This window comes from Hirundo rustica, chromosome 6 (genome assembly GCF_015227805.2).
Source record: "Hirundo rustica isolate bHirRus1 chromosome 6, bHirRus1.pri.v3, whole genome shotgun sequence".
In the NCBI taxonomy this organism is placed as follows: domain Eukaryota; kingdom Metazoa; phylum Chordata; class Aves; order Passeriformes; family Hirundinidae; genus Hirundo; species Hirundo rustica.
This window is the reverse complement of record NC_053455.1, coordinates 33283273-33295316: the sequence shown is the minus strand read 5'-3', so window position 1 is coordinate 33295316 and position 12044 is coordinate 33283273. Positions and strand designations below refer to the sequence as shown.

At 38.0% G+C, this 12044-nt stretch overlaps 2 protein-coding genes across 2 annotated transcripts in view; one reads left to right on the top strand and one right to left on the bottom strand.

Moving 5' to 3' along the window:
* CHRM5 (cholinergic receptor muscarinic 5) overlaps positions 1 to 3396 on the top strand; it is a 44434-nt gene extending 41038 nt beyond the window's left edge. The window contains exon 2 of the mRNA XM_040067739.2: positions 1117 to 3396. Coding sequence (XP_039923673.1) covers positions 1200 to 2783 — 1584 coding nt within the window. The 5' untranslated portion in view covers positions 1117 to 1199 and the 3' untranslated portion in view covers positions 2784 to 3396. The remainder of the gene's footprint in view (positions 1 to 1116) is intronic.
* Positions 3397 to 9761: 6365 nt separating this feature from the next.
* Positions 9762 to 12044, bottom strand: LOC120754803 (fibrinogen-like protein 1-like protein). Its single transcript, XM_040068817.1, has 2 exons — positions 11897 to 12044; positions 9762 to 10462 (listed from the first exon to the last, which is right to left on the bottom strand). The coding sequence occupies exons 1-2, from the start codon at positions 12042 to 12044 to the stop codon at positions 9762 to 9764; spliced, it is 849 nt and encodes a 282-aa protein (XP_039924751.1).

The window sequence follows — 12044 nt, the reverse complement described above, 5'->3', positions numbered from 1 at the left end:
AGCTGAATCTATGTCTGCTTTGAAAAAAGAGATCATACCAGTTTTACACTGGCTAAAAACCCAGTAGAAAAATCTGTTAATAAATTACCTTTAATTTCTTACTTTAAAAACTGAATACTATTTGACTATTTCAAAATTACACAGTTCAGTGAGACTAAGCATTGAATAAGTGATTAGCATCATCTGATATGATGGAATTGCTCAAAACCCAGCAGGTATCTTTGAAAGAAATTTTGCCTAATACAGGTTCACTGGCACAAGAAACAGCAGTGAGGAATGTAGAAAGCAATGGATGTCAGTGGCATGTATGCATTAATAGAGTGGTCCTGTTTTCACCTTTTGTTGCTTATGCAAGTATTAAATTGGCATTTGAAACTGGTTATTAAATTTGCCCTTTTTACCACTGTGGTTATCTTCTGCTTCTTCCTCTTCAGTTTACTCCTCTGTATCCTCAATCCTACCATTCACTTATCCAAACTTCCCAGATTATAGTTCCATGCTTAACCCCATCAGTTTCCTCCTTGGTAGAGTTTTTTCACAAACATCTTGGCTTTGCCTGCTTCATTTGCTCAAAGATTGCCCTCCATTGCCTCAAGCACTTCTAACACCTATTTGTTTCTTGCTGTTGCCATGCCAGTGTCATTCCTAATTCCCATGCATCCCCAATATTCACTTACTCTCTTTCTATTGTTGGTGACTTCTACAAACTTTTCAAAGATAATTTCTGAAACCTTGGCAGGCATTTTAAATACAGTAGGAAACAACATTTTCTCATTGCACTGCAAAACTTCAAATGTCTGTCTTTGAGAATATGTAGAGCATTCCTAAGGTATTCAAAATGTAAGAGCTGGGGTGGTTGACTGTCTTATGAAATAATAGTTAGACTGCATTTTGAAATGTCATAAAATGCCAGAGCATGTTCTCCTAGAATGTACATTTTTGTGTTTTAGTTATGTTCACAATTGTAGAAATAACAATCAGAATGCAAAAAGAGAACACATATAATATGATAGGTTGTTTCACAAGTGTTTTCATGGTAACTAATGGAAGTCTGTGCTTTTTAATGAGCTACTTAAATTTTCTGTGGGTTTGTTTTTTTTTCTTTGATCTTTATAGCTATCTCCAAAAGGATGCTTCTGAGTACAGAAAGCAGTGTGCAACTGTGCTAAAGTCCTGATGACAGTACGCCAAGGACAAGAATGGAAGTCAATTTATTCAGCAATTCTACGGTTGCAAACAGTTCATCCATCAACCACAAGCAGTTAGAAGGGCATAGCCTCTGGGAAGTCATTACTATTGCCACTGTAACTGCAATTGTAAGCTTAATAACCATAGTGGGAAATATTCTTGTAATGATATCCTTTAAGGTTAACAGTCAGCTCAAAACTGTCAACAATTATTACTTGCTCAGCCTTGCCTGTGCAGATCTCATCATTGGGATATTTTCTATGAACCTCTATACATCCTACATACTCATAGGCCATTGGACTCTTGGAAGCCTTGCCTGTGACCTGTGGCTAGCACTGGACTATGTAGCTAGCAATGCCTCAGTAATGAACCTCCTAGTCATCAGTTTTGACAGATATTTTTCCATCACGAGGCCTTTAACTTACAGGGCCAAACGCACACCCAAAAGAGCTGGCATCATGATTGGTATGGCTTGGCTAATTTCCTTCATGTTGTGGGCACCTGTTATCTTATGCTGGCAGTATTTTGTAGGTGAAAGAACAGTACCGCCTGACGAGTGCCAGATACAGTTTCTCTATGAACCCATTATTACCTTTGGCACTGCAATTGCTGCTTTTTACATTCCAGTGTCTGTGATGACCATTCTGTACTGCCGCATCTATAAAGAGACAGAGAAACGCACCAAGGACCTTGCTGAACTGCAGGGCTCAGAGTCTGTGGCAGAGTTTGAGGCAGTAAAGCCTCAGAAAACTCTCCTGAAGTCTTGCTTCAGTTGCAAACAACAAAACTTAGTCAAAAGAGAGAGGTGTCAGGCTTCTTGGTCTTCATCTAGTCGAAGTACGTCAGCTACAGCGAAGGCCTCCCAGGCAGCAAGTACTTGTATGGACTGGGCTAAGGCTGACCAGTTAACCACCTGCAGCAGCTACGCATCATCAGAAGATGAGGATAAACTTGCCACTGACTCAGTTTTCCAGGTAACTTACAAAAGTCCATCTAAAATTCAAACAGAAGAGTATAATGAGACTACAGATGTTGTCAAAGACCAACCTGAAGAAAGTGATTTTGAGAACCAGAAATACTTCTTGTCCCCTACCAAAGAACACGTACAAAAAAGTAAAAAATGTGTGGCCTATAAATTCCGTTTGGTGGTTAAGGCTGATGGCACCCAGGAAGCTAATAATGGTTGCCGAAAAGTAAAAATAACTCCTTGTTCTGCTGCTCTGTCAAAGGAACCTTCCATCAAAAGCATGGATCCAAATATAAATAACCAAATCACCAAAAGGAAACGGATGGTTCTTATAAAGGAACGCAAAGCAGCACAGACTTTAAGCGCCATTCTTTTGGCTTTTATCCTCACATGGACTCCCTATAATATCATGGTTTTGATCTCGACATTTTGCTCTGACTGCATTCCCCTGACACTGTGGCACCTTGGATATTGGTTATGCTATGTGAACAGCACTGTTAACCCCATTTGTTATGCTCTCTGTAATAAAACTTTCAGGAAGACTTTTAAGATGCTGCTTTTCTGCCAGTGGAAAAAGAAAAAAGTGGAAGAGAAACTATACTGGCAGGGCAATACCAGACTGCCATAATTGTTCTTTTATAAGAAATAAGGGGAAATACAGATATTGATGTAACCTAGAAAATTCTCTCTTTTCAGAGCCAGTGCTGTTGTGTCTAGTGGTTAAAAAAAAATCTGCTGAAAAGTTAAATTTTGCATGAAAGTAGTGTGCTTGGGATAAAAAGTCAGTGGCTGCTATAAGCAACCCAGGTTGTTATTGACTGTGTAGTGAACTGCATTACAATTATTGTGTTTGGTGTCATGTCCTTTCTTTCAGCCTAAGAATAGATGGAGTAAACGATAAACTACTAGAAATTAGACAGGGGTGATCATCCAGTCATCACATTAGGTCATTCAGTCTGTCTCTCTGTACAGCAGAACTGTTTCTTCCTATAGTTCTTTCCTAGTGTATTGTTTATTTAGTTTTCAATGTACCAAGCAATGCAGCCAATGCTACTTCTGTTTTGAGGCTTTACCATCAGCTGTTGAGATGAAACAAGGACTATCTAAAGGGTAAATGCTGTCAACCCCAATACTAAATGGTTAGGGAGATTTATAATACTCAAAATGAACACACACATTATAGGAGAATATAATACTGAGAAAATTTCCACTTTAAGGATGACCCTTGTGGAGACTTAGGAAGGGCTAGTAAGTGGAAGGGCTTATAGTGGAAGAAACAGGTAATGTATTTTGTACATGAAGAAGCCAGTCCCAGTATCAGTTCCATCATGCAAGTCATAGTCATTTGTAAAAACAGTGATGGTTAGAAGACACCTCTGAATTTCTCCAGTTCCCAGTACCTCTGAAGGAAATTTTAAAATTTCATTCAACAGTGACAATGGTACAAATCAGAACTGACTGTAAAGCCTAATGGATGCAGTCTATGTAAATACAAGTCTTTTTTGCAATCTCCTTTGTTGCCCAACACCTTGCTCCAGAAGTTTCCAAAGCATTTACCTATATATAAACAGTGAAAGCACTGTCATCCTTTAAAGAGAAAAGATTTTTTAAGCAACTTTTTAATGTTTCTGTAAATCTATCAAAACCACTTTGTATTCTTTGCCTTTAAATAGCTTTACAAGTACTAGTCAATATCAGTCAATATCATGAGTAATCTTTAGGCACTCTCTGTTCAGCAAAATCACATCTGCTACACATGTGGCTGGAGTCAACGCCTCTAGTGGCTGTGGCTTCTGGGACTGGGTTGTACTTGCCTACTTATGAGCTGAGGCAGACCACTAGCTGAGATTTTGGGAGGGCTTTTGTGCCAGAGCTGAATGTGCCTGATGTCAGTGTTAGATAAGCAGGAGCCCTGCAGCGCTGACCAAGTGAGTGGGTAAGCATGGGCTGCCTTCAGCAGAAGGCCTTTGGAATGGGGCTAGTGACCTGGCTCCTTGTGGTGGGAACAAGAAGCTTCAGAAACGGTCCTGAGAAAATAAAGTTAACAGCAACAGGAGTCACGAGGTGTGGAAGTCCTAAAGAAAAATGTTTATGAAGAGATAAGAAAGATCTTCATGTACACAAAATTCAAAGTCAGTTCTAGCCTTTATATCAAGATTCTGAGTGCGATACTTTGGAATATTATTTTGAGACAATCTTCATACTGTATCTGCTGTACACTTTAGTGGGACATTTCAATGGTGACATTACGCAGTTGCACATTTCAGGGATTGTATAAGTCATCATGAATGTACCGTTGCCCTCAGCGAAACTGTTTGTACAACATATTAAATCATACCATCAGAATGTTTTCCTGCAGATAGATAAATTCTCCATGGCAACAATCACAGTAGAAGTAATTAACACTTTTTTAGCCCCAGTGTCCACAGGGGAATATTTTGTCAGTGAGAGATAAGCAGTGTACTAATGTAAAAATATGTTCTCTAACTTCACATGATTGATCTTGTAACACACCATACCGGGCCTATTATATTTTGTGCATTAGCATATGATTACTTACGAAAGGAAAACAGAGGTCTTTATAAAAATTCTTTCATCAGCTTTGTTCTGTCACTATCCAGAGCTTTTCTTGTGTATAGTAGCTATGTACAAATTTGTTATTAGAGTGGGTTTATTTTATATTACATCAAATCAGCCATTCAGTAAACTATCTTTGATTTTTAGCAAATGAATGTGTCTCTTGGGGGGCACAAGCTGTAATTAAAGGCAAAACTTATGAGGTAGTAACAGTCCCTGCTAGCTGCACTTTTACTGCTGAAATGAAGCATTGGCTCTTATTGAAATTAAATGGGGTATTTTTTGTTGTTTTTGATGTCTGTTGATCAAGAATGTCTGTAAATTTATTAGAATACACAGTGATGGATGCAATAATTTTGGTTCAATGTAATTGTGAAATATGTGCTCAGATTATGCTGCTAGCACCTAACCATGTGAGAGATTACATGGCCACACATGAGTACATTGTAAATATGAAGAATTATATAAAGAGGTGTGTGTTACTTTATTGTTATGTAGGATGCTTATTCTTAAAAAATCAAAACCACAAAAAGACAAATGTGGTCCTCATCAGAGTATCAGTTAGTACTTGATTGTATTTTGTACCTTTAAAAAGCGTGGTGGGACTTTTGCAGTGTAGGACAATCTTGTTATCTTGTTAGCTATGCTTTTAATGACATTTTTACTGATCCCGTAATTCATTATTGTCATGGACTAATGAAATGTTTTTTGTAAAGTTACATTTTGGTTGTATATGATTTCATACACATACATATATATAGATATGTATGTATTATCAATTTAGATGCATAAACACACATCCCTAACTAAGCTTTTCAGAGACCCAGCACCTTTTACACTTTCAAGTACTGAATTTTCCCACAAACTGGGGGTATGATTTTTGTCTCTCCCTTTTCATTTATGCCAGCATCCCTTCATATTCCAGATCCCCATAATTTATCAACTAACATTCATTTTTTGCAAATATCATTTCTGTTTGTAGATAAATACTTGGAAGAGTTCCTAGAATTTTTAAACAGATGTAGAACACCTGGATACAGCTGTGCACTTTCTGTGACTATTTAGAGTGAAGAGCTTTGCAAAGGACAGCTCTTGTAATTCTTCCACAGCTGCTGCCTTCTCTGTTTTGAACCACAGGCTAAACCTTAACTCTAGAAAAGGATACTGGGGCTTTTCACTTCACTGCTTAACTTTACCCCTACCAAGTCAGTAAGAGGCCCCTGTTTCTTGTGTGGTCTCTCCCAAATCTAAATTGCTGCCTTTTGAACTCCCTAAGAAGTGTTCTTCCACATACATTTAACAGCTGAGTGTCATAAAACCTTAAGCTTTAATAAGCTTCTTGTTTATGATTTTATTAATAGTTACCCTGTAAGTAGTTAAAACAATTAAAAATTCATAACATCATATTGTAAAACATGGAGATAATATATGACTATTAGTGGCTTCAGAAAGGGATGGTGTTACAACTCTTTTTTGCATCTTGGTAAATGTATTTCTTCAGGATTAAGGAACTTCTGTCTTTGTTACACTCACTAAAAGCATTGCTTTTTACTCAGTATTTTTGCCATTGGTCACTAAATGTCACTAGTTTCTTCATGTATCTGCTGATATACCAAAGTCCGTCCTCTTCAAATAAACCAAACACTTCAAATCCTTCAGAAGTTTTCTTCTCAACAGGTCCTCCTCCAGACCCTGTTTGCTGGTGGCTTCTGTTTCAGCAGACCTCTTAATTTGAGGTGGGGGAGGGGGGTGTGGGTGTTACTGAATTCCTGGATTACAATGCCAAGATAGAAGCTGAAATCTCTATTAATCCTTACATGCAGCAGCAACCTGGATGTAGTGGACGTCAGACAGTTTTTAGTGTGTGCTGTCCATAAGGCCTCCTTTAGTGTGCAATTCATCAGGTAGCTATAGGAGGAAGAGTGGAGAGAGGGTACAGTGGAGGATTCCAGCTGTGGAACATGGCCGGATTCAGCTCTGTAGCCCCCCACTCTGACTGTGGCCCGATGCCTTCTGAAACACAAAAGACATGAGGGTGACTGAAGGACTTTTTGTTAATTCTAGTAGGAGAAAATGAGGCCATGCAGCTACCGTTGTTAATTTTTTGGTGCAGTGTATTGCATCAAGAAATTAACATTAGTCAGTTAGCCCCTAAAACCACTTGGTCATACTTTTAAATCTATGGTTAACACATAAAAAATGAGGTTACCTAGAAGTCTGGGCAATCAGAAACAAAAGCAAACACTTTGTCATATGAAAGTTGATTTATTTTTAAAGACAAATAATAAATAAATTCTGAGTTGATTAATTATTGTATGTGAGAGTGTGCTTACATTTCCTGCAGTTGACAGTATAAGGAGAAATGCAAAGTAGCAGAGGTAAAGAAAACTATTTCACTGTTATTGTTATGAGATTGCATGGTTAAAGTGGAACATGCCTCCCATTCACAGGTGCTTAGAGCTGGAACCTTTTGCTCTAGACCTGGTCATACTTGCTCATTTTGGAAGGATATTTATTTGACCAAATAAATCTGTTTCAGCAGCTACTCCTGGGAAGACCCTCCTTCTTTCCTGTACTGCAGGAGGCAGTAAAATCAGGAAAGGCTAAGAGAGAAGGCGTAGGAGAAATGTGATTGGCAAAAGAACTTAGGAGTAGGTAGAATAGAAACCCCTATGTTTCAGTCTGTGATTTCATTGATGCAGTGATGAAGGCTATCGACATTGCTCTGGGTATCTGGTGATCAAGGTTCAGCAACAGAAGAAAAAAATGTGTTCAGTTAAGATAGTCTTTTGCTAAGGAATTAGGAAGTTTAGTCTACTTCCAAAGGTTCCATGCTACTGGATGTTCTAGAATATTCTTACTTATTTTCATCCAGTACTTAGTCCCTAACCCAGCCCCAATAGTAATTTCCATCCATGTTTTGTTTAGAAGTGTGGAATGTAGCTCAGTCCCTGAGTTCGATTAAATGTCTCAGCTTTCTTGCTGATAGACTTCTTGTTATGTGTTTTTATTACATTTCAAATTTCATTTTTGTACCGGAATTCACTGCATAGGTTTGTAGGGCTCCAGTTAATACTAGACTTCCTCCAGCACTGGGCAGCTGGATTTGGTCTGCTGGTGCCCAAGTTATTCATACAGCTTATTTGCAGAGCCCTCCAAAATCCTCTAAATCGAGCTAAGGGTGTGCTGCCGAGCAGGTTACCTGCCTTTGATGATCAGATGCAGCCTGTGGACTCTCCCTTCTGCACTTCCATATCAAGGTCATTAATAGCACATTTTTGGAAGGTGAGTGAGCATCTGGCTGTATGGCCAGGAATTCTAATAAAAGCTATGTGAGACTGGCAGTACTCAGGTGATTTTCTTGTATCCTCATCACAGCTTTGGAGGCATCCGGATAAAATTACGCAGAGCCCACATTAAATTGACTCAATGATATAAACTCAACTCAGGTGCTAACCATTTCTCCCCCTATTATAGTTCTGTCTTCAAACACAAATTCAGGGGGAAAAAAATCCGATGCTTCAAAATTGACATGTGTGCTATGTTGGCCTCACCCACATGACATAGCGGTATCTCTTTCTGAAAATGCAGCAGTGCATCAAGAAAAATAAAAATTGCTTTCTTGGCTTTTTTGCTTCCAAAATAGTTTCTCATCTTAAGCAATCATGACAGTTTTGGTCTTATTAAAACACAATAGAATTTATTTTCTGAAGCAATTTTCATGGAAATGATAAATAGTATTTTAAATTAAAAGGCAGGAGTTTGACAGTAACTGCTGGTGGAGTTTCTTCAGCTGAAATATCTAAGAAAAAATACATGATAATCATCATTCTGACATTTTGTAAACACAACCCTTCAGTTGTCATTTAGCTTTCCAATGATACAGAATTGTGTGAAGCAACTCAAACAGTGGTAGAAGAAAACAAGGTCTTCAAGGTTATAAAAATTGAAATCCTTTTGTTCATTGTTTTAAAACAGAATAATTTATAATTAAATTCTATTTTATTTTATAATTAGAAAAAAGCACTGTTAATTGATGTCAAGCTTGAGTACTAAAACAATTGAAACCATTAAATGTGAAATACAGGCAACATTCTCTTCTCACAGTGGTATTAAAAAAGAAAAAGCTGAAGCACAGCATGGAACACTGAGAAGTAGCAGTCAAATAATGGTAATTATTTGACTGGAGTACTCTTCAGGGGGAAAATGGGGGAATAAATAAACAATTGCAATATCAGTCTGATCTTTTTAAAAATGTATTCACTTGGGGGGAAGTTTCTTGGGGGAAAAGTTCAGAGGGGTTGTAAGCGTTGCATCAGTGGCTTTAAATGGGAAAGCTGGCAATCTCATTAGTGCTGAGTGCTCTAAAATGAAGGCAGAAAGGAAAAGCCTGTGATGAGTACTTCACTGTATATGGGATCATTAAAAAGCAGAGATAAAAAAAGAGTCAATGAAGAGGGAAAGAAGCCATGGGAGATGAGATTAATTCCAGTTTTAAATATTAAAGTACCATTCACTAAAGTTAGAAAGAAAAGGCCTGTTGGCGCCCTGAGGCACATAATACTCTTCAATATGCCCTTTGTAAATGTAGGTATTTAAACTGGAAATTTCCTCCCTGCATTATATATGAAGATGTACAATTATAGATGTGCAATCAATCATGAACATTGACACCAGAGCAAAACCTTCTGAAATGCATTTTTATTCATGTGTATATTGTATAAAACATCATATCCTGGATTTCATACCGGACTTGTCTTATGGCTAAAATAGTATGAAATTAATTATTTAAATCTTCTGGTTATTTAAATCTTGTGATAAGGGCCTCAGTTTCTGATAGTTTCTCACTTATGTGGCTGGCAAATTTCTGTGACGTGTTCCAGTCCTGGACAATATGTCATCATAAAGCCCTTGCAGAGGCCCCATTTACATTTTCAGTCATGGTTACTTCAGGTTATTACTCAGTCAGTGAGTTCACTTCAGTTACATAAGAAAGAGTCCATGTTCCTGTCGAATACTCATGGCTTGTCTACAGTTCAACTTTCTGACAAGGACAGGCCTTGCTGGGGTATGACTGGTGGTGCTCGATGGGTTTGATCATCATCCATGCAAACTTGCACGGGCGTTGCTTGCTGCAGTCTTTTTGCCAGTATATCATGTTCCTGCGGTTTAGATTTGCTCCAGCACACGCGTCGTACCACCAGCCTCCCCCAGGAATTCCATTGAGTTCCAGTTTGGCACAATTCATAAAGTAATTGTCGTTGTCTCTGTCCTTGGTGGTGAACTTCTGGTTGTCATGGAGATAAGCTTCTGTGTCCAGGGTCAGCGCATCAGTGGCGTTGCCTTTGTAAAGACCAACCCTAATTCGGTATTGAGATTCTTCCCCCTCAATCAGAAATGGCTCATACTGTCCCCATTTGACTTCAGCATTTAGATTTACAAGTTTAACTCCAAGTATGTATTGCACTGAGCTGCCAGTTAACTGATGCATGTATTCATTTCCTAGCCAGTGGTTCTCATGAACAGAGCCAAATCCATATTTGTAGTCCTGCCAGGTCCTGTCAAAGTCGACAGTACTGTTGGCTGTAATGTGCTGGATTACTGTCCAGCCACCATCCTGCATGTTACAAAAGACAGCAATTGGTTCCTCTTTTGGTTGGATGATGTAAAGGCCATCTCTGGAATTTCCTTTGGAGCGCTGTAAAATCTCAAAACAGTCCCTTGGATAGTCTTGAGTTTAAAAAAAAAAAAAAAAAAAAAAAAAAAGTTGTTCAAATAATAAATATCAAAAATTGAACTCTGTCCTTAAGAGTGACTGACTGACTCTTTTCAGATGGGAAGCTGACTGATTTCATTGTAGCTGATGGGCATTTATTCAGCTAAAGGGGGAAGATTTCTGTCGAACACACAGAAGTATTCAGAAATTCAAAATTGGCTTGTTACTCTCTCATACAACAGAAGTCTGATTTTGCATTTACAACAGAAATATGGTTGAAAAGCCAAAAGCTTTGTATAGATCATTCCTTTTCCACCAGTGTTCTTCCAGTTTGAGCACTCAGCAAGTTTGCAATTCCCTGTGCCATCTGTAGTACAACTGAGTTTAATAACTAGACCTAGTCTTTTTCTCAATGAACAAATTAATTTCTCTTGAACCAATTTATACTTCAGGCACCTCTAACACCTTTTGTGCTAAATTCTGAAATGTATGCCATGTGTTCATTGATAAAAGGGAGATATTAAAACATATTTCTTGTTAATATAAAGCTTATAAACATCTGAGGATTTTCTTAGGAAGTGTTCTTTTCACTCAAACTCCAGGCTAAATTTTATCATGGATTTACAGATACAATAACTGTTCTGTTCAGTGCTGAACACCAGTATCAGGAAAATAAGTGAAAGTGCTTTTCCATTTTATTGCTTATCCAGTAGATTCAGAGAGTAATAAAAATGGCATATAAGGCTTGGGTTGACTCTCTCCATTGGGCTAAAATATTTACTGGGGTTTTTTAAAATGTAACATGCTTATAAGGTAACTTACTGCTCTAGTATAATATCAACCATCTCTGAGACTACGGCACAATGCTCCAAATTTTACAATTGATTGTGAGGTTTCTTAAGAGCCAGAACATAATTATTTAAATATACATTTATATATGTATGAACTTATATAGAGAGAATTTCTTTTGTAGAGAAGGATGATATTCATTGTTCTGTTACTCAGAAATATGTTTATGAATTGAAATCACTCGCTTCTCCATAGAGTTCAAAGGCATGTCCTTGTGTCATCAAACTGTGGAATACTTGTAATTTGCATTTAATAAAACCTTGAACATTTTATTATCTCTGTGAAAAAAAAATCAGTAAAAATTACATTTACCTGGTAGACATAGCCTACCTGACTCCAAGCGTGATGCCATGATTTTAGAGGAGGGTTATTTAAGTAATTTATATGGTGTGTCCAAGCCAGCAGTATACACTGCCCTTCTCAGTGAACATTATAAAACAACTTCTACAGAGAGGTTCAGGACTTTGTGGCAGGACACATCCATATTGCAAATTATTCTTCCTGGGCTAGCTTTCATTTATGTTGGTTGAAAATGTTACAGCAAAGCAATAAAGTAAAACACAGAACTCTTCCATAACACTTGCTGCCTTCATGAGTACCTTTTTCGTTGGCATTTTCCAGTCTCTCATAGTCTCTTTGTGGGAGAAGGTGGGCATTAGCCAGGACCACTGCCTCTTTGGTGCCCAGTGACACAGTGCATTGGGAGAGCAGGAACAGCATGAATCCTATTGAGCTCCTCAACAGCAT